The 20,343-nt window shown below is 37.0% G+C and overlaps 1 protein-coding gene across 2 annotated transcripts in view; it reads left to right on the top strand.

Moving 5' to 3' along the window:
• dacha (dachshund a) overlaps positions 1 to 5,861 on the top strand; it is a 134,915-nt gene extending 129,054 nt beyond the window's left edge. The window contains exons 11-12 of one of the 2 annotated variants that reach the window (XM_053479098.1): positions 1,720 to 1,779; positions 4,293 to 5,861. In XM_053479098.1, the coding sequence (XP_053335073.1) occupies positions 1,720 to 1,779; positions 4,293 to 4,330 (98 nt within the window). In that variant the 3' untranslated portion in view covers positions 4,331 to 5,861. Of the gene's footprint in view, positions 1 to 1,716; positions 1,780 to 4,292 lie in introns of both variants that reach the window. The other variant, XM_053479097.1, reaches the window with a different exon arrangement.
• Positions 5,862 to 20,343: the final 14,482 nt, after the last annotated feature.

The following is a 20,343-nucleotide window of genomic DNA, read 5'->3' as shown; positions in this document are numbered from 1 at the left end:
GATCCTCTAAAGATTAAAGTCACTTTTCAGAAAAAATGTGCAACTTGCTATAATTTGACAACAAACAAGTTGAAGTTCTTTGGCCCTTATCTTTTGTCTTCACTTCCTGGTGCTTTGCGATTTCTTCTTTAGTACTACAGGTTCTGTAGTCATTCCCTTCCCATGAGAGTGAGCTCCCTTCTACTCTAATCTCCTCTCTGATCTATTGTTGCACTCTCAGACTTTTTTCCTGCTCTATTTCTATTCCTCTTCCCTCTTCTATTTCTCATATTTCCTTATCAATGCTGATACTGGTGTTTCCATATTAGCCTCAACTATTAGCGATACATTAGCATCATGATGCGAGGGGAGGAAATAGAGACAGATGCTTATCATAAATGGGCTAAATGTGCACACATTTAGACCATTAAAAGAGGTAAACTGTTTTCATAATTGCTTGTTTTTTACCTGTTCACTTGTGTTTAGTTGACTTGCATAACCAAACAATAAGCAGAATGTGAACAGGAAAAGATGTGATAATTTAATTGTACAGACACATCTGTAAGTATATAGCGATTCACTATAGAATTAAGAGGAATATGCCTTTAGTCTTTTATCTGAAAGTGTCAGGGAGAGAGGCTCCTTTACTGACAGCATATGCTACAGTATATGGCTAAAAGTATGTGGACACCTGACCATCACATCTATATATGGACGAATTGTTGTTGTCCAAAAAGTCTAAAGGACACAAATGTCTAGTTATTTATATTATTATTGTATTTTTGCATTATATTTATTATATTTTTTTAACATAGTCAAGTGCAAACCTATCACAAAAGAGTGGATGCTGTTATAGCACCAAAGGGAAATTAAATCTTGATGTCCATGGGGTGTTTAAAAATTATGCAAGTTTAAACAATACAAGTATAAAAATGTGCAAGTGTTTACCTATAAATTGTATGAATTGAAACAATTTGATTCAATTTTGAAATCAATTTTGAGTTGTACTCGGCAGTCACTTCATTAGATACACCTTACTTGTACTGAGTTGGACATTTTTGCCTTTAAAACTTCTTCATAGCATAGATTCAACAAGGAGCTGGAAATCTTTACCTTGTGATGAAACATTTTTATACTTATAGGAATGTTTTATTATAAGATAAAGATGATCGAGCAGAATATCATTTGGTTGATGATTTGAAGGGAACATACAGTACAGTGCATCATGCCAGCAGAAGTGGAGTGGACATTTCCATAATGGCAGCAGAATGCCTCGCAGTATAACACAGCCACATCATGCCAGCAGAATGCCCTCACAGTATAACATAGCCACCATTTGTTTGTCACAAATATACATTTGTCTGTATTTTTGACAATGTCCTAAATATGGACAATAAGTCTGCAAGTACAGTTCATTCAAAATTTCCTAGTTTGTGGTGAAATTTTCTGACTAAAATAATTGGACAAGATGTAAAAACATAATAAACAACTGATGTTTAAATAAACTCATTTACTTTTTCGGTTATGAAAAAAATAGGATTAAATTCAGTTATATTATTATCTGACAGCCGGAGGTGATTTAATGGTAGAGTCCTGTGTTCAGTACATAACAGAAGAGTACCATTTATTTATTTAAGCAGATATAACTAATAGTGTGGGCTGATTTATTGTTTGGTGGTGTGAGTGGTTAATCAGTTAGTAGCCTCTGACAAGTGTGCTGTGATTGGTTGGTTTCAGAAGCAGTGATACCAGAAGTGGAACCTGAGCATAATGGCAATCAGCAGGACTCAGCCATGCAAGGTAAGAGTCGGCCGTATAATTGTGTATTTATGTGTACCAGTTTAAATTTGTGCAATGTGGGTGAGTCAGATTATTTTGTACTAGATTTCTGAACAGTATTGCAAAAAATGAAAAGTAAAGGCCAACTTAAAATTAATGTGTGCAATATGTAAACTCAAAATCTCAACTCATGTTGTACAAAACGTATATCTACCATGCATTTCTACCCTGACTACATCTGAATCAGTGACAAACTTTACTTTACAAGGATTGAAATTTTAAATGAAGTTTGTCATTGATTCAACCATAAAACTTGCCATCCAAAGATACAAAATAAGAAGGTCAAGTACACAACATCTACAGTATGGCCCAGAAGATGGACAGTTATTCTCTTATGTTGCTTTGGCTTAGACAGCTATATAGACAACTGTCATACAGTACAGTCAAGATCTCAGTAAGTTCATCTTCCCTGGTTTTGCCTCGTGTTTTTCCATATAGTTATGCCCAAAAATTATGTACAAGAAAAAACAAATTGTTGTTAAATTAGCATAATGCTGACAAATCGCAGGGTACGACCCGGAACTTTAGAATGGAAGAACAGAGTGGAGTAGTATTTTCCAGCGTATTATGACTGGAACTATGAGAACATTTAAGACTTTGGTGAGGATATTTAATCAGGCATTAGGGTCTCTTCAGTCTATAAAGACTGTATTGTATGAAGCCTTTGGTAAAAGTGCCTATAAATGCAGAGTGTCTATGGATTTAGCCAGTCCTACCATCCTGCCACATTTATCCATTATGTCTAACAAAAATCTAATTAGGTCGAGTGTGCTGTCCAAACTGTCCCCCCTCCCAACTCTCCAGCATTTCCCCACCCTACCTCACCACATTTATCCATTACACCCAGCATATATCTAATTAGCTTGCGCTTCACTCCCAAGTCGGACTTCACAGTTTTGCAAGCTTAGCACTGACAACTGATTTCATTAGATTTGATTGTCCTTGCAGAGAGGCCACACGGCAAGCTAAAAGCTTTTTACGCTTTCTCAGGTTCCAGGCCAATGTTGGCCCATTACGCCGATCTGTGCCTTTTCTAATTAATCAAGACAAGTGGCTTTAACAGCAAACTGCTGAACACAAAAGGTGTCTGCTTTACAAGCCGATTAAGAGAAGTGCAGTGTGGCAGAGGTAGCTAGATGCGGGTGTAAGGTAAAACTAAAAACAAAGTGTAATTGTAAAGTTCTATTTAGATACTCTGTGTCTTCTGATGCCATGATCAGAAGCTCACACCATTTGGGAAAGTGTTGTCATGCATCTCCAACTTTGGTAATGATCCAAAACTGTGATCAAAACAATGACCGCACTTTCCTAGCTACTTCAAACACACTGGATGAGCATGTATAAAATGAGACCCGTCTGTGCGCTTCATATCCACAAGTTTGCAGACCACCAGTCATAAACAAGGAAAAAGTATGGGTGAAAATTTGCATGATAACAGGTAACATTATAATTTCTACAAATTAGATGCAGGAAGTAGTTGTGGTTGCTGGAGAACCTCAGTTACTCACTTACTCATCGTCTATTCCACTTTATTTTGAATACCTGTAGCCTATAACAGGAAACTTACTGTAGGCTTGACCCCTTCTATAGTGTAATTTCTTTCCCAGTTAACCAATGTACACATCCAGCTGTCCACAGGAAATAAAACAAACCTAAATTTATTAGGCCAGGCCAAATAGGCTTCCTCTGCTTCATGGTCCATATCATGTACCTTATATGCAGCAAGTTGCAATGCACTGTGTGTTCTCACACCTTTGTGTCATAGCTTGTGTTTTTTTTTTCCCCAACAATTTTTGCTACAATAGCACTCCTGTGGGATCAGAGCACATGGGCTAGCCTTCGCTCCCCACACAAATCAGTAGGCCTTGGGTGACCATGACCCTCTGGCCAGTTGTCCTTCCTTAGATTATTTTTGGTAGGTACTTACCACTAACGGCTGTTATGGAGATACTCATCTAGAAATCACAATTTTATCCTCGTCAAAGTCACTCAAATCCTAACACCTGGCCATTTCTCTTTCTTTTACTTTAGTCAGGACTTTTAATGTCAGTCTTTGAGTATGGGCTTTCTCACTTGTGTTGAAAACTGTCAGGCTGGGGCAATGTAGGCCTCTCCTAAAGGTGAAAGTAATTTAACACTTGATGCCCCTAACTCCTTCATTAGTTCTTTTCTTGTTCTTATGACTTCCCCTGGAATTATTCAGGATCTGTGTGGTTCCAGGATTTGATTTCTTTAGGAGTGGCTGCCCATTAATCAAACCCAGCCTGTAGCAGGTTTCATATCAATTTCTTTTGCTAAAGAAATCAGAATGTATTCTCCAAACTGAGAATGCTAAGAAGTTATTATTTTAAGATTCTCATTTAGATGTTAAGAGAGAAAAAATATTTTTAATGTACCAATTAGAGTTTACTTCATGTACCATTAATACTTAACAGAAATAAATGAATATGCTTTTAATTTTTTGCTTTTTACAGAGAACAGGCCCTACTCCAAACCTCCCATTATGTACTGAAATGGATGTGCAGCTCCTCTTCATGTCCCTCCCCACCAGTAGATGGCTTCCTCACTCCACTTCTGAACTTTTTTTGACACTGATGTTGGAGTTTTTAAAGAGACATGTGCTGAAGTTAATGACCACTGATCACCCAAACCTGTGTCCAGGACTCGAGTGAGTGTGTGTGTGTAATGGGGTCCAGTGCAGATGTGCTCTACCTAAGGAGTGCTGCTTGTTGGCAACCTCCCAATGTATCACACCAATTTGTTTAAAAAAAAATACATCTTTATGTTTTTCAAGAACTTCCATTGTTTTACAAAATTTGGAACTTTGCTCCTAAATAAAGGTAAACTTTTTCTCCTAAAAAAGTATACTTTGGAATTTGTCATGTCCTCATGATGCACCTCCTATGTGCTTACTATTCTCTGGACACGTATCCCTTTCTTATTGCTTTCAGTTGACCGAGTGTAAAGCAGTGTTTTTGGACAGATAAAGCAACGAAAGCTAAGGACCATGGATAACAATTCCATTCAAAACCAGCAAATTTCTCCTATGAACTGTCCATATCTGTTGCTTCATCTTTGCTTCCTTTTTTAAAAGATATATTGTACTCCTGTTGTACATTATAGGAAATGTAGAAACATCACATTTTCCTCCTCAGTGCTTATCATATTGTTTCTTTTGTTTGCTTTGATTGTAGTTTAATCAACATTTCATCTGCAGATATTTGAGAAGTGATGTGGAAACATTTTGTACTTCTGACTTTGCCCCTCTGACAATAACCTCTATATTGCTCCCCAATAAAATAAAAAGTTTAAAAAAGCAACAAAGTGCTATACATACAGTATTACTGTACTTTCCCTTCTGTTTTTACCTTTGTTTATAAATATTTGTAAAAATGCTTTAGCATTTGCTATTCCATTGCCATTATGACGTGTATACATTTTTTTGTGATGAAAGAAAAGAAATATGTAAAAAAAAAAAAAAAAAAAAAAAGTACCCTTATGCACATTGATGCAAGCATGCTTGTGGATACAACACTGATGACAATTCTGGCACTGTTAAAGATGAAAAGCTGCCTCTTCTAATCTATTTTTAAAAGTTTCTGGTGAAACGTAGATCCTGGTTATGATACTGGCAGCTACTGATGTTACAAAAATGATGACTACAAATCACAGCCTTGCCCATTACATGAGAAAAATTTAAATATCCCTATGGGCATTACCTTCATAGGTCTTGGGTTGTGTGTTTTGGAGTAATAAATTTAAATTTGGAGACTTTTGCCCCTTACTGCCGTTTTTTATGCATTCATACATTTGGCAGTTTAAGCAAAGTTACACCATGTTTATATTTACAAGTGTCTACTGTACAGTAGTCATTTCTTAGCATTTTTCATCTTGGAAGAAAGTTGCCATTAGAGTGCAGGCACCGCCATGGACACCCCTGGAGCCTGAGTAGCCCAACCACTGAATAACTGTAGATTATGAATTATACTGTCAAGTTTATATTGCTTATTTATTTACATTTACATGAGTAAACAGTGTCTGAATAAACTTTTAATTGTTTAATTCTTGCCTGCAAATCCTTTCAGTCAATGACAGTCTGAAGTCTAGAACCCACAGTGATTACCAGACACTATGTTTCTTCCCTGGTGATAGTCTGCCAACATCTACTATACTTCCCATCTTTTATTATTTTCTCTTCCCATCACTTTTGTACAAGGTAATTTGTCACATGCTTTGTCTCATTTGTCCATAGGATGTTGTTCCAGAACTCCACTGACTTTTTGGATGTTTCTGAGGAAACTTTAATCTGTCTTTAAGTCTTCTTGTTCCTGAGACTTACAGCACCAGTGGTTGCATGTTGTGGTTAATCCTGTATAATCCTGTATAATTACTGCAGTCAAAATTCTTTTGAAAAGGGTTGTTAAAAGATTTTTTGTTTCTTTAACACAAAAACAATAATTCTGTGATCAACCATTTTTTAAAATGCATTTAATCATTTATTTGGCCACACATTAAGTTTTGCCTCATCAGATTTTTCCCCCTGATATTTTTAATTAATAATGGCTATTCAGACTTCATATTGAAATTTAACAGCAAAAGACTCCAAATGTGAATGTCACTGCTGAAATCAACTCTAGACATTTTATACTTAAGTTAAATAATAATAGCATAACACACACCTGGTCATGAAACAAGTTTATCCATTCATTTTTGTTCTAGTAAAATGGTATATTAACTACATATAATACCCACATATTAAAAAGTGGTAAAAAAAAACGATACAATGTTCACCAAAAGTGGATGGGAATACTTTTAAATTAATCTTCAACATTGTGTTAGATACTTTTGTAATAACATAAATTCAAACATTTATAGACATGTGTTACCGTACAGTGTTTAGTAAAACTCCAGAGTGACTTATATGACTTAAACATATCAACAGTATACTTGCGCACTAGATCAGAGACAAACAAGACAAGTGCAGGTTACACCCTGTATTTCAGTCATGTGCAGAAATCTAATGAAAATTTTGTTTGCTGAAACCCTTAAATTAGGACAATCATACTGCCACAGTGCAGGTCAGTCTTCCTCATACAGGAGAATAGTGGAAGATACATGAAGAACAAATACCATAGTTTTAGAATTGATTATTGGGGTTGTCAAGTTTAGAAATACTGTGCAGAATACAGTGTCCAAAACATCAAGCATAATTAGGATTACATCAAGCATTATATGTTGCAATCTGATGCCAGCAGCATTCTCTTAATACAGACATTTTGGCACCATGACATCAGTCACAACAAAGCATGGCGAAAACACTGTTAATCGACTTTAGGTTACTAAGTATTTTGATAATGATTACATTTAAGGTGTGTTTTGGACCCAAAATAATAAAAGAAAGATTACCTGATGATGACCTACCTAATTTCCCAATACTTTGCTACACAGATAAAAGAATAACCTGACAATTAATAGCTTCTGTTCTGCCAATTTTTCTATGCAGTATGTGAAATTTGTAACTTACTTAAAAGAGAAACAAGCGTGTAAAAATGGGTAAAGAAGCTACAGTAATAGGGATATTCAGTTTTCAGAGGTTTAATTTATCAAAACATGATTACCTCTTATGGTATACAATTCCTCATGGACTTGGTGGCCCTTGCTGGTGTTAGTATTAATCAGTGCTTGTGTTACAAGCATTTGATTAACACTCAAACACTTGAACTGTGCTCTTGATCAGGTGTTAGAGAGGGATTTGGGATTGAGCCTGTTAGAAGCAAGTTAGTACTGTAGCTTGTTTGTACTGTAGCTCGCTTTAGCTATGAACAGAACAACATGACTTGTTTCAGATGTAATTCCTGCTGAAAATTCTATTGTATCTTGTTTTGGTCATCTGGTGTGTAATGTTCCTTTGGCTATCCAGAAGTGGATGAGACTATTGCAGACAGGCATCATAATGTCAGGTACAAAAGGTTTATAGACTGCGTCTGCTATCCTCTCTCTTAGGTAAAGCACATTTTTACATGTTGCTACTAACAATATATAGTGTGGCTATGTTTTCTGAAATTTTTCTGGAAGCCATAAGATAAGCATCAGCAAAATGCTATATTACTTCTATCCCTTTTACAGGGGTTCTCTATTTATTTATGGATTACAAGCATATATTACTTATCCAGTGTGACTTACTGTCTAATATTATTACACAAGTAGTTATCTTGAGGCGGCTCGGTGGCGTAGCGGTTAGCACTGTAGCTGCATGGAGTTTGCAAGTTCTCCCTGTGTTCGGTAGGTTTCTTCCAGGTGCTCTATGTTTCCTCTCGCAGTCCAGAGACATGCAGATTAGGTTAATTAGTGTTCCCAATTTGCCTGTAATGTGTAAATAAGCATGTAAGTGTGGGTGTTTGTGCCATGCAATGGATGGGCACCCCATCCTGATGTGTGCCTACTGTAGCTGATTTTTATTTCTGGTCTTTGCTAGTGTGGGGCACTGGGGTGTGGCCAAAGGTGCTTTAATTGTGTTTCTAATCTTTCTTTCATTGATCCGTAATTGTATTCAACAATTTTGAAAATTGCTGAAAGTATATAAATCATCTAAACCTTATCCACATGTGGCTAGTTTCACCTCCCCAGACAGTTCAGAATAACTTGGGAAGCTGGGTTCTAAGCAGTATCTGACACTGATCCCAGCTGAATTCAGTTCCATGGCAGAGCCATTTCTGAAAACCCACTTTTTTTTCCCCCTCTATCTGTCTGAACAACAGAGAAATCCCTCATAATGCTGTCAAGGTTCTTGGAATCTGGAAAACAATCTGACCCATAGGAGGAGAACCAAAAGATTAAAAATGACATTTCCTGATATGCCTGAGAGGCTCAGAATTGACCACTCATTACAGATCTCAGATGGACATTGAAAATATCTATCACATGTTAGATTTTGCCTGCACGACATGAGATGGATATCTAACAAAAGCTCTGTCAGCCCATAGGAAAATTTTGTTGCCCAGAATGATCTTTTTCTAGTCTCATGAGACTTAATGGAGCTGTCTTATTACAAGCTTGATTTATTCTTTTCTATTTCTCCTAAATCTCATTATGGTCTTAATTCCTAAAGGTGAATTAAGATAAACAAGCAGACACATCAGAGATGAGACTTACTTCAGAAACAATTAAAGAAATATGAGATGTACTATACATGAGAAACAGAACCGCATTTGAAGAGAAGCAAATGAACTATATGTAAAAATGAGATTAAAGCCAGATACAAATGAGAAATATAATAGTTTTATTGAACATATCAAAAATGCTCAATTAACAGCACAAAGTGATGAGCCAAAACTTGCATCACCTGAGACCATGCTGTGTCCAGACTGACCTCTCTCCACCATAACATTAAAACCAGCAGGTTAACAATATTAAAAATCTTACAGTTTATAAACACTACTAAAGTGTAAATGTAGCCCTTATGTAAAAATAAATACATCAGTAAAATAAGCTTAAATGTGCAAAATACAATATACAATTATATCATGTCTACACTTATATGCTCAACCCAAAGTATGATCTATACAGGAGTTACAGTATACAAAGGCAATGAATCAGTTCCATGGCAGAGGCTTTCTCACAGTTTTCCAGTAAAAAGAACTGGTCAAAAAGGAGGTAAACATTTTGAAGGGAATCTTTTCTGGCTGCTTGCTGTATGTAAATGGACACATGAATACAGTAGGTTACTGCCTGTAAAAAGTTCAGGCAGTACTTGATCATAAAGCTGGTGCTTACCTGACTGATGATGTGGTGCTGATGGAGACTTTAGAACCATTACTGAATCATTATCAACAAGATATACTGTATACAGTACAGGGACTTTACTTTTAGCCCAGAAAGTGCTACCAATAGCTGATTCCAAAAACCAGGACAGAAGTGCACAAAATCACCTATCCCATTTATAAGAATTTTTTTATTTACAGTTTGGACTATTTTAAGGGGTCTAAAAAAATTTTTTATATATTTTTTTTATGTATATATATATATTATATTTAATTTTTTATGACTTCATTTTCTTGAGTAAATTGGTTTTAAATGGCAAAGTTAACAAGCCATATTCAGTATAGAGTATATATTGACCCACAGTCCATATGCTATAGTTTAAAAAGCCCCCCCCCCAAAAAAAAAAAGTCAGCATAAAGATCCACCTTCTATTTGTTTCTAACTCTGTCTAACTTACTAAATTCTCATCTGTAGCTGCTAAAGGAACGACCCTAATGAGTCATGCTCTTGTAAATCCCTCTTTGCCATCAGTGAGCACCTGAGTTTAATCTGTTGCCCATAATTGTACAGATTTATGGGATTCAGAGGAAGAAGCTGTCTCCTAATGAAGACTGAGGAACAGACTGTCAAAAAAGCACACATACACACGCGCACACACACACACACACACACACACAGAGTTCTACATTTGTACTTCAATTGGAGACTGATTGTTTGATCTACTCTTAATTAGCCACCTCTTCACTTATGCTTTATGTAACGACTTCTTTCATGATTAGTGATTTTGTTTTGCTGATCATTAAGGAGGTGATGAAAATACAGTTGGTGTGGCAAACCATTTGATCATTGAAAAATGGTTGCACCATTTGCATGAGTTTCATTTAAAAGGCATTCAAGCCCAGCTAGCAAGAGGAGATAAACAAAAGGACTTTGTGACAGCCAGGTGTCACTTTCTTCTGTCTTTCCTCACCCTCTTTTTCCTTCTCCTTCCCATATTTGTTTTTCTCAACAAACCATAGCAGATACATGTCAATTTTTTATTGTTCTCAGGATGAAATATGGCCCAGATCAGTGTCTAGTTTAGTCCCAATTCTGTGGTTTCACATTACATTGTATGTATGCAGAAATACTATTACTTTCACTATTAAACATAACTGTAAATCTACTGTTAATTTTTTATAATGTAACATCATCAAACATTTAAAGTGCGCTCTGAAACTGTATTTTTTATCTTTTTTTTTTGGCCAGGCAGTTAGGATATAAATGGTTAGGATCCTTGTCATTTCTACCTGCAGAGTAGCTGTCCATTTATGCAGAATTCACAAGCATTATTTTTGACTTGCTTTTACAAAATACTTACACAATACACTTAATTCATATTAATTCTTTTGAAAAGAATAAATGAGTATACTGGGAACTTGCACTGGTCCACTTGTACATTTCACTTATTCAGCTTTGTAGTGGATCAGGGGAATTGTACAGTAAGTATGAAGACCACGAGGATGGTGTCACAACAATTGTGGTGGGCCAGCAGGGGCAAAAATGCCAGGCCAATTCCTTTTTTTTCCATCCAGCCCTGGTGCTAAAAAAAAAAAAAAAGCTTTACACTAACAGCTGTGAGATTATTCTTTTTTTTAAAAGCCATTAATACCTTTGTCTTCAGCTTGACGATTTAGTGCTGTTATGATGCATAAACATATGGAAATTGAGGTGCAGGTGAGAACAGCAAGGGGTATTGAATCCTTCTGGCCACCCCACCCCCAATTTCTCAACCACACAGCCTCTTTCTCTGGGTTCACATTTGAACGAGTGCAAGTTATTTTTACTGAGTGGGAAACCGCACTGGGAGTGCCACATAATGAAGCATGGTGCCAGAACTGGGCTACACCACAGAAGGAAAATGTCAAGACACATTTCAGTGCCCTCAAAAGCATAAATCACCACCTGTATGGTTTGCTTGAATGAACACACATTCACATACACACATGCACGTGCACAAACACACACACACACACACACACACACACACACACACACACACACACACACACAAAAGGACAGTTAAGTATTAACTTTTTTATAGTAGCTTAGATGGTACAGCTTCAATACAACCAAGTGCATTTAAGCATGTAAACATGATTAAGATGATCTGCTGAAGTTCAAGAAAGGTGATTTAAATGACTTTGAATGTGGCATGGTTAATGATGGCAATTCAGATAAACTAAAAAAAAAAAGGGGGGGATAAATACAGTGATGAGCAGTTCTCTAGTTTGTTAGATTGGTTTGAGCTGAAAAAAAAAGTGATCAGTAACATCCAATTACAAAGAGTATGCTGAAGTATCACTGAACACTCAACACATCAAACCTTAAAGCAGCATATGACCATACCCGGTGCCACTCCAGTCCGCTAAGAACCGGAAACAAAAGGATACAATTTGCATGGACAATAGAAGATTAGCAAAACAACGTAAAGGCATGGATCCACCCTGCTTGTATCAAGTTCAGGCTGATGGTGGTGCAATAGTCTGGGAGATATTTTCTTGGCTCACTTTTGGCCCCAAACCTGTTGAGCATTGTTTAAATGTCACATTTTAACTGAGTATTACTGCTGACCATATTCACCCCTTCATGCCCACAGGATAACATGCCATGTTACAAAGCTAAAGTCATCTCAAACCTTTTTTTTTTGGACATGACAGTGAGTTTATACTCTAATGGCCTCCACATTCACCAGATCTTAATCCAATAAAGCACACTTGGGATGTGGTGGAACTGAAAATTTGCATCATGGATGTGCAGCTGAAAAATCTGCAGTAAATGTGTGATGATCATGTCAATATGGACCAACGATCTCAATGGAATGCTTCCAGCACCTTGGTACATCTACAGTATGCCCTGAAGTAGCAACGTGTAACTAATAAATTGGCTGGTAAGAGTATATTGTATTTTTTTTTTATATGTAAAAATATCTAAAATAAACCCAGCAGAATTTATAATGTAGGAATCAAATTTTTAGTAAATTTCTAGAAAAATCTTAAAACCTATATATTGTAAGCATTTTAATTTTTTCCAGATCTTAAAAACTTTGGGATGTCCCTAAATGTAAACTATTCTTGTGTACTGTGCTGTAGCTTCACACTTGCTCAGTTCATAAGCACGATCCTGAACAGCTGAAGAAGCAGCCTGTCACTGTCTGATAAATGGAATCATCACAGAGAAAAGTATAGGGCTCCAGTACACGCTTTGACCAGCATTCCCTTTCATATTTGTTTATTTCTCATCTGCCACACTATATAAATAGGATATTTTCTGAACATGTTGGTAAAACAAATCATAATATGCAGTGATGTAGAACAGACAAGAAATGCAGCACTGATGCTGCACAAGAAGAAGGGCAAAAAGCTGTGAATTCTGCTATGGTTATTTATATATAAGGGTCATAATACTGTACTGTAAAAGCATGGCATCGGTAAGAAAAATGAGCAAATATACTAATTACTAATACTGTATCTTAGTTATTTTATTTTGTCATTTAGTTGTAAACTTGATGCTACATATTTGTATTATAATAGACCAGTTTTTTTTTACCTGTTCATACATATTATTGTGGTGTTATACCAAAAAGCTAATTTCTATAAATTTATTATTGTGTCTCAATGGCAACAGTGTTGTACGGTAATGACAATGTAAAGTTGTAAACTCAAATATTAAGACTGATAATAATTAGTGTGGTAAAATAAATCTCTCTCTCTCTCTCTCTCTCTATATATATATATATATATATATATATATATATATATATATATATATATTTGGGATAGCAATTTTGGATGTATGTGACTGATAAGATGCTGGTCAGCAGTTCTGGTGAGCCTTTTCATTTTCCCCCCTCGATGCTGCTCCCCCACCCCACATTCATTTGTTTTTTTTCCTAGAGCAAGATAGGGTCACTCTTGTTTTTAATATGATAACCATGTTAACTGAGGCCATTTTTCTAAACCTGACATGTTTAGTGCAGAAAATACAATTTGCAAGGCTAGACAAATGCTAAGCTGTACATCTGCTTCTCTGTCAGCAAGCTGACAGCAGTGAAAAACACACAGGTTGAGCTCAGTTAAGTGGTGGATACTTGCACAGCAGTAAAAAGATTCAGACAAGAACTTATTAATTCTGTCCTGATAAAGTTTTGCACAATTAGATTAGAATTGTATAAATATATAAAGAGATGCTAAAAGATAGGAGAAGATCTTTAACACGGGAGAAGATTTTTAACGCTTGTGCAATTATAGTTCTTTCACAGATTGGTCCAGTGGTCCTGACAAGTGATGGATTGTTTTAGTTTTCTTTCCAAGTGGTGCAGAACTTGTACAGTCCAGGTGGTTCCTGCTTATAAGAACATATACCCATGGCTAGATTAAGAGAAAGCAAAGTTGACAGTTTTGCAAACAAGTCTATGAGTAGCAGTTCATTGGGGTTTCTGTGTGTGTGTGAGTGAATGAGTAAGTGAATGTGTGTGTGTTTCTGTGTGTTTAAGAGAGACTGAGAGAGAGAGACTTGACTTGACTAAAAACCTAAATTGGTACAATGAAGATAAATATTACCTCTGAAAAGCATTTAATTTAAGAAAGTGTTAATATTTTCTTATTGGAAGTCCATTTATTCAGTGCAAAAAGCACTCTTCCACATACTTTGACTTTCTATTACTTTTGTATGGTAAAATAAAATAGAGGAAGAAATTCAATATAATAATAAAATAAGAGAAGCTGAAGATGAACTATCAGAGATCAACAACATTTCCCTCATTTTTTGAGAGACAGTGTCCAACTCAGTTAAATGAGTTTTCTACTCAAGCACAGTTGATTCAACTAGTCTGTTAATAACTAGGTTCAGTGGGTGTGTTTAGATGTTGGTGCATTACAAACTGTGCTGAACACTGGCCATTCAGAACTGGAGTTGAAGATCCCTGCCTTCGAACATCAGGGCTACTGTACAGAGACCAATATCCTGAGCTTAGATTTTTACAGTGCAGATATCATAATGCCCAAAGGAAGAGAACGTTCTATTAACAAGAATCAACAAAAGGATTGTTGAATACTGTAAACATTTAAAGGAGCACAAATGACTAAAAATTGTCTAAAATTGTCTATAAAAACACAACCATCACTTCTGCCTATATATTGTAACAATTTAAGTATTCCAACATCTTCCATACTGTCTTAAATAGATTTTGGCCAAAAAAAACCCGATCTGCTAAAAGTGATGAACGATGGTGAAGTCAGGTTCGGTAACTTTGTAATTGTCCCCACATCTAATGTTAGCTTTGGAGATGTCTTTCAAAATTAAATATAAAAAAAAAAATTCAAGAGACTCACAGGAGTCGTTTACCTACGTACTGTGTTTAACTGAAATGTGGGTTAAACCAAATGTGTCTTCCCAGTAACAGTTACACATATCAGCTTTGTTTAACTGGCAAAGTAGGAGCCGTTGCAGTTATTTACGCAGTGATGAAAAAAAAAATTAAGACTGTCTGTCCTTAGTATTTAAACCCACAAGATGTTATTTTTAACACCTGAACAAATGCATTACATTGGCAAAGTGTACAGTAGCTCAGCCTGGTAAATAAAAATAATATATCATGATTTTACTCTCATTACCCATATGTAAATAAGACAAAGATGTTTGACAGTGACAAACTATTTCACCATCCCCCCACCCCTGTTAAAAAAGGATAGAATATCAATAGATAGAAAATAATCAATCAAAAATCCAGTTTTTTTCCAGCAATTTATATAAAACACATTATATAAATGTCATAAATTGAGTTGCAAATTGAGTAAGTAAAATAAGTATTTAAACTTCTACCAACCAACAATATTTCTGGCTCCCACAGATTGGATCTGTGCTCATGTGGTACACAGATTAATTTAAGAAAGTGCTAACAACAACTCATGTGTATAAAAGCCACCTGTCCACAGAATCGCTGTCTTCCATTCAAACCTCACCACCATCGTCAAGAATAAAGAGCTGTCAAAGGATGTCAGGGACAAGATAATAAACCTTCATAAGGCTGGAATGGGCTACAAGACCATCGACAAGAAGCTTGATAAGGAGGAGACAACTGTTGGAGTTATGTTTTGCAAATGGAAGAACTACATAATAACTATCAATTGCTCTCAGTCTGGAGCTTCATACAAGATTTCGCCTCATGGGGTAAGACTACATGGGAGGAGCTTGTAAATGATCTGAAGGTAGTTGGGACCACAGTCATCAAACAAACCACTGGTAACACAATACGCTGCCATGGATTAAAATCCTTTAGTGTTCCCACGTCCCCCTCTTCAAGAAGGTGCATGGACAGGCCCGTCTGAAGTTTGCCAGTGAACAGAGAAGGATCTAAAGAGAGTGCGTCAGTCAGATGAGACTAAAACTGAGTTCTCTGGCATCTGACTATGCTGACTATGACCCTAAGAACACCATCCCTACAGTCAAGCTCGGAGGTGGAAACATCATGCTTTGGGGCTGTTTCTTTGCTAAAGGTAGAGTCCATCACGAATGGATCTTCCAAAATGACAATGACCCAAAACATACTACCAAGCAAACAAAGGAGTGGCTTAATAAAATGATGTTAAGGTCATGGCGTGGCCTAGTCTAGGCTTGTGCTTTTTTCTTTATTTTTAGGTGACGCTCTGTCTCCATCCTTTAAAATAAACTGATAAAAAATTATAGACCCTTCACTTCTTTGTAACTGGGCTTATGTAGGTGGTACTGGTCAAAGTGACATCAACAAGAATGCCGGGCCTGAAGGTTTCCCAGCAAAGAATTTTAACCAGAGCATTCTAGTTTATCCTGTTGCATCCTGGTACCATATTTCCCCCTACTTAGCACCCAGCCATCAACATAATGTAAAAGAAAATATTAGATTCATTAGACCAGGCCACCTTTTTCCATTGCTCCATGGTTCAGGTTTGATGTTCAAGTGGACCTGGGTCAGCACTACAGTACCCGTGGTAGTGGTACTGTAGTGTAGCAGGAACTAAAGCCACCTCACAGTCATTAGTACACCTCATAGTCTTGATTTACTGTTCACATGACAATGAAATGTTGGCTTTTTCAGGGCATGTTGGTATGTTTTGTATGTTTATGTTTGATATGTTTTGTATAATAAATTCAGGAGGGCTAAATGTTACATAGCAATTTACAATGTAAAAATTTTGTTTTTGTTATTTTTTTTGACAAAATAAGTCCAAAAATATAGTTTATTGCATTTATTGGTGGTTCTTAATACACATTTTATTTATTTAGCTGGTGTCTGACAGACAGTCATATACAATTATTTATGTGCTACACTCTCACTTGCTTTACTAAGGAAGAAGAAAATGTGGTGCTTCCATCCAGCCTATGGAAACTACACCAAATCGGCTAATATTAAAACTAAAACTCAGCTCACTATTTTGCACATGGCCTTCAAATATGTCACGATACTTGTGTTTGTAACAGGGGAAAAATATTTGCCCAAAGGTAAGAGGTGTTGATCCTTCTGAAGCTGGGTGCACAAATGTGTGAAGACTCTTCAGCACAAAACCAATTATACTGTGCATGAAAGATACATGGATAGCAGGGGGGGAGGAAATTGACACTTTTAATTGCAAAATGGCATATGCCAGGCCTGTCTGGAAGAGTTTGAGAACAATGCTAATGGATGTGTCCCTGCCTTCTGGCCCTTTGGAGTGAAGACACAGGACCAAAGTCAATATACTGTAATAGCATAGGACCAAGGCTACTTCATCATCAACAAGTGGGCCACATGTTACTGTAAAATCATGGATGTGTTTATCGTATTTTTATTAATGAAAATGACTGACAGTTCTAGAGATGATCAACGATTATTGATTTTAGCTACCCAACATAAGCTAGAAAAACAATTGATTTCTTATGTTATATTTTTGTCACATTCTTAATAAAGGTGCCAATAATCCTGAAGTCAAAGTTATTTGATGATCCCTTTGCACAATAGATTTAATCAATCACTGGAATTTGGTGCATGACACAAAAACTACATTTCACTGCATATAGTACTGACTGTGTACTGTATGACTGTGTATGTGACAAATTTAATTAGAATCTGAATTTCTTGGGAAAACCTTGGGTCTGGTGGACAGTATATGAAAAATGCACAGCATGAACACACACACTATATGGCAAAAAGTTTGTGGACATTTTATCATTAAACCCATATTTAGGCCATCCTCAATTGTTATGTAATGTCTTCCTAAAATGTGAAAGTTTATGTCAGAAATGTAACAGAGCTTTACAGTAAAATCATGAAATAAAAAATATATAAAATCATAATAATTTATTCATATAGTGCTTTTAACAGTGGCAATCATCACAAAAGCAGACTTACAAAATCAAAAATAACTAATGAAATATAGTAAAAAGAAAAACAAATCTCTGACAATAGGAAGTAACCTTGGGATGAACCAGACTGAAACCCATCCTCATTTGGAAAAATATATTAAGGATTGTCATACTGTGTGTTGGCAAGCTGAAAGGTGTTTAAGTTAATATGAAATTCACTTTCTTTTTTGGAGACTCGGGTACAAAACCAGGATGTGTCAGACAGGTCAGGAGAGACCTGTGGGAAAGGGTTGGGATCGCTGGCAACTCAGGAGTGCCATCTGTAGCTCAACAGAGAGAGAGAGAGAGATCAGTTAGGTATATTCACAGTCTAATAATAGATAAAGTATGTAATTGTATATTTTGGCAGAGTGCAACCAGGGACTCCGGCAAGACTAACTATACCAGCATAACTTAAAATGAAGAGCTAGAAGGAAACACAGACATGAGCGCTCCCTGGGAAGTAAGTAAGTACACAATGAAACGAAACAGTGTTTCTCCTGGACCAGAGTGCTACATGCATAGAATATAAATTAACAAAACTAACTAGCTAACTAGTAAGCTGACTAGCTGAGACAAAACAAATAAAAAACAAAATAAAGTGACAAAACTATTACAAGTACTATACAAAAGACAGCAAAAGACAACATAAGACAACATAAAGTGCACATGCAAATGTGCAAACAAGAGCAACAACACAATAACAACATGACAATGCAATACTCTGTGGTAATGAGGTAATGAGTAGAGGTTGTGCTATTAAATTGTCCATAAGTGATAGATGTGAAATAGTAAACATTTCATGTTAAAGCAGTAGCGAAGATAAAAAAGGGTTCTTGTGCAAATAACAGCTAATAAATATTGTGCAAACAAAGCAATTGTTGGTTGGTGTGCGAAATTGCTAAATGGTTTTAGATCAGTGTGTTTGCGTGTGTTTCTCAGTCCAGTTCCATTGTATTGAGGTGATTGAGTTTATCTGAGTGAGTGTGTCTGTGTGTGTTTGTGTGTGTGTATGTGTGTGTATCAGTCCAGTATCTTTTTATTGAGGAGGTGGATGGCTTGTGGGGAGAAGCTGTGACACAGTCTGGATGTGGGGGTCTAAATGCTTTGGTACCTTTTTCCAGAAGGCAGGAGAGTGAATGTGTCTGTCAGCCACAATGCTGGTGGCTTTGCAGATGCAGTGTGTGGTGTAGATGTCTGTGATAGAGAGAAGAGAGACCCTGACAATCTTCTCTGCTGTCCTCCCTATCCGTTGTAGAGTCTTGCGGTGGGGATGGCACTCTTCCCAAACCAGACAGTGATGCAGCTGCTCATGATGGTCCTGATAGTCCCTTTATAGAAGATAGTTGGAATCATTGAGGAAGCTGTGCCTTCCTCAGCCTTTATAGGAAGAAAATGCACTGCTGGGCTTTTTTGTTTAAAGAGCTGGTGTTGAGGGACCAGGTGAGACCAAGGAATTTTGGTCCTCTTGACGATCTTCACGAAGGAACCATTGATGTTTAGCGGAGAGTGGTCGCTCTGTGCTTCCTGAGGTCAACAATTAACCCTCTTTACATCAACATTCAGAGACAGGTTGTTTTCTTTACACCAGTCTGTTAGCCTCTAAACTCCCTCTCTGCTTGCTGACTTATCGTTCTTGCTGATGAGACCCACCATGGTCGTTGTCCTTGTGAGTAAAATGTGAGTGCTGTTCTTAAATCACACTGACTGAGGCCTTCCGACCAGAAAGTCCAGGATACAGTTACAGAGGATGGTGTTCAGACCCAACAGGCTCAGCTTTCCGATCAGGGTTCGGGAATGATAGTATTGAATTCTAAGCTGAAGTCTATGAACAGCATTTGAATGTAGCTGTCCTTGTTGTCCAGGTGAGAGGGCCAGATGGAATGTGGTGAAGATGGCATCAACCATGTAATGATCAGGAGCTACACAACTGCAGTAGGTCCAGTGAGGGGAGGTTGCATGGTGTTGATGTGTCTCATGACAAGCTGCTCGGTAGGTTTGAGTGCAACAGGATGATAGTGAGACAGGTCTCAGAAGACTTCTCTAGGACAGGGTGGTCTTGAAGTATGTAAGAACGATGATGCTGCTCAGAGGAATGTTAAAGATGTCGGTAAGAACACCTACCAGCTGTTCATCACATTCTCTGTGCCACTCTGCACTCTGCCAGGGATATTGTCTTCCAGCAGCTTTGTGTGATTTGTCTCTGCGTAGTTTTCCTCACTTCTGGCGTGGTGAGACACAGCAACTGGTCGTTGGGAGAAGGGATGGTCTTCCTCATCGTCAAGTTGTTCTGCGCTTTAAACCAAGAATAGAAGCTGTTCAGGGCATCTGCAAGGGTGCTGTCGCTGTTAAAGGCAGGTGGTGATG

The sequence above is a fragment of the Clarias gariepinus genome, chromosome 19, assembly GCF_024256425.1.
Source record: "Clarias gariepinus isolate MV-2021 ecotype Netherlands chromosome 19, CGAR_prim_01v2, whole genome shotgun sequence".
NCBI lineage: Eukaryota > Metazoa > Chordata > Actinopteri > Siluriformes > Clariidae > Clarias > Clarias gariepinus.
The sequence above is the reverse complement of the archived record's forward strand: the minus strand, read 5'-3'. Positions and strand labels throughout refer to the sequence as shown.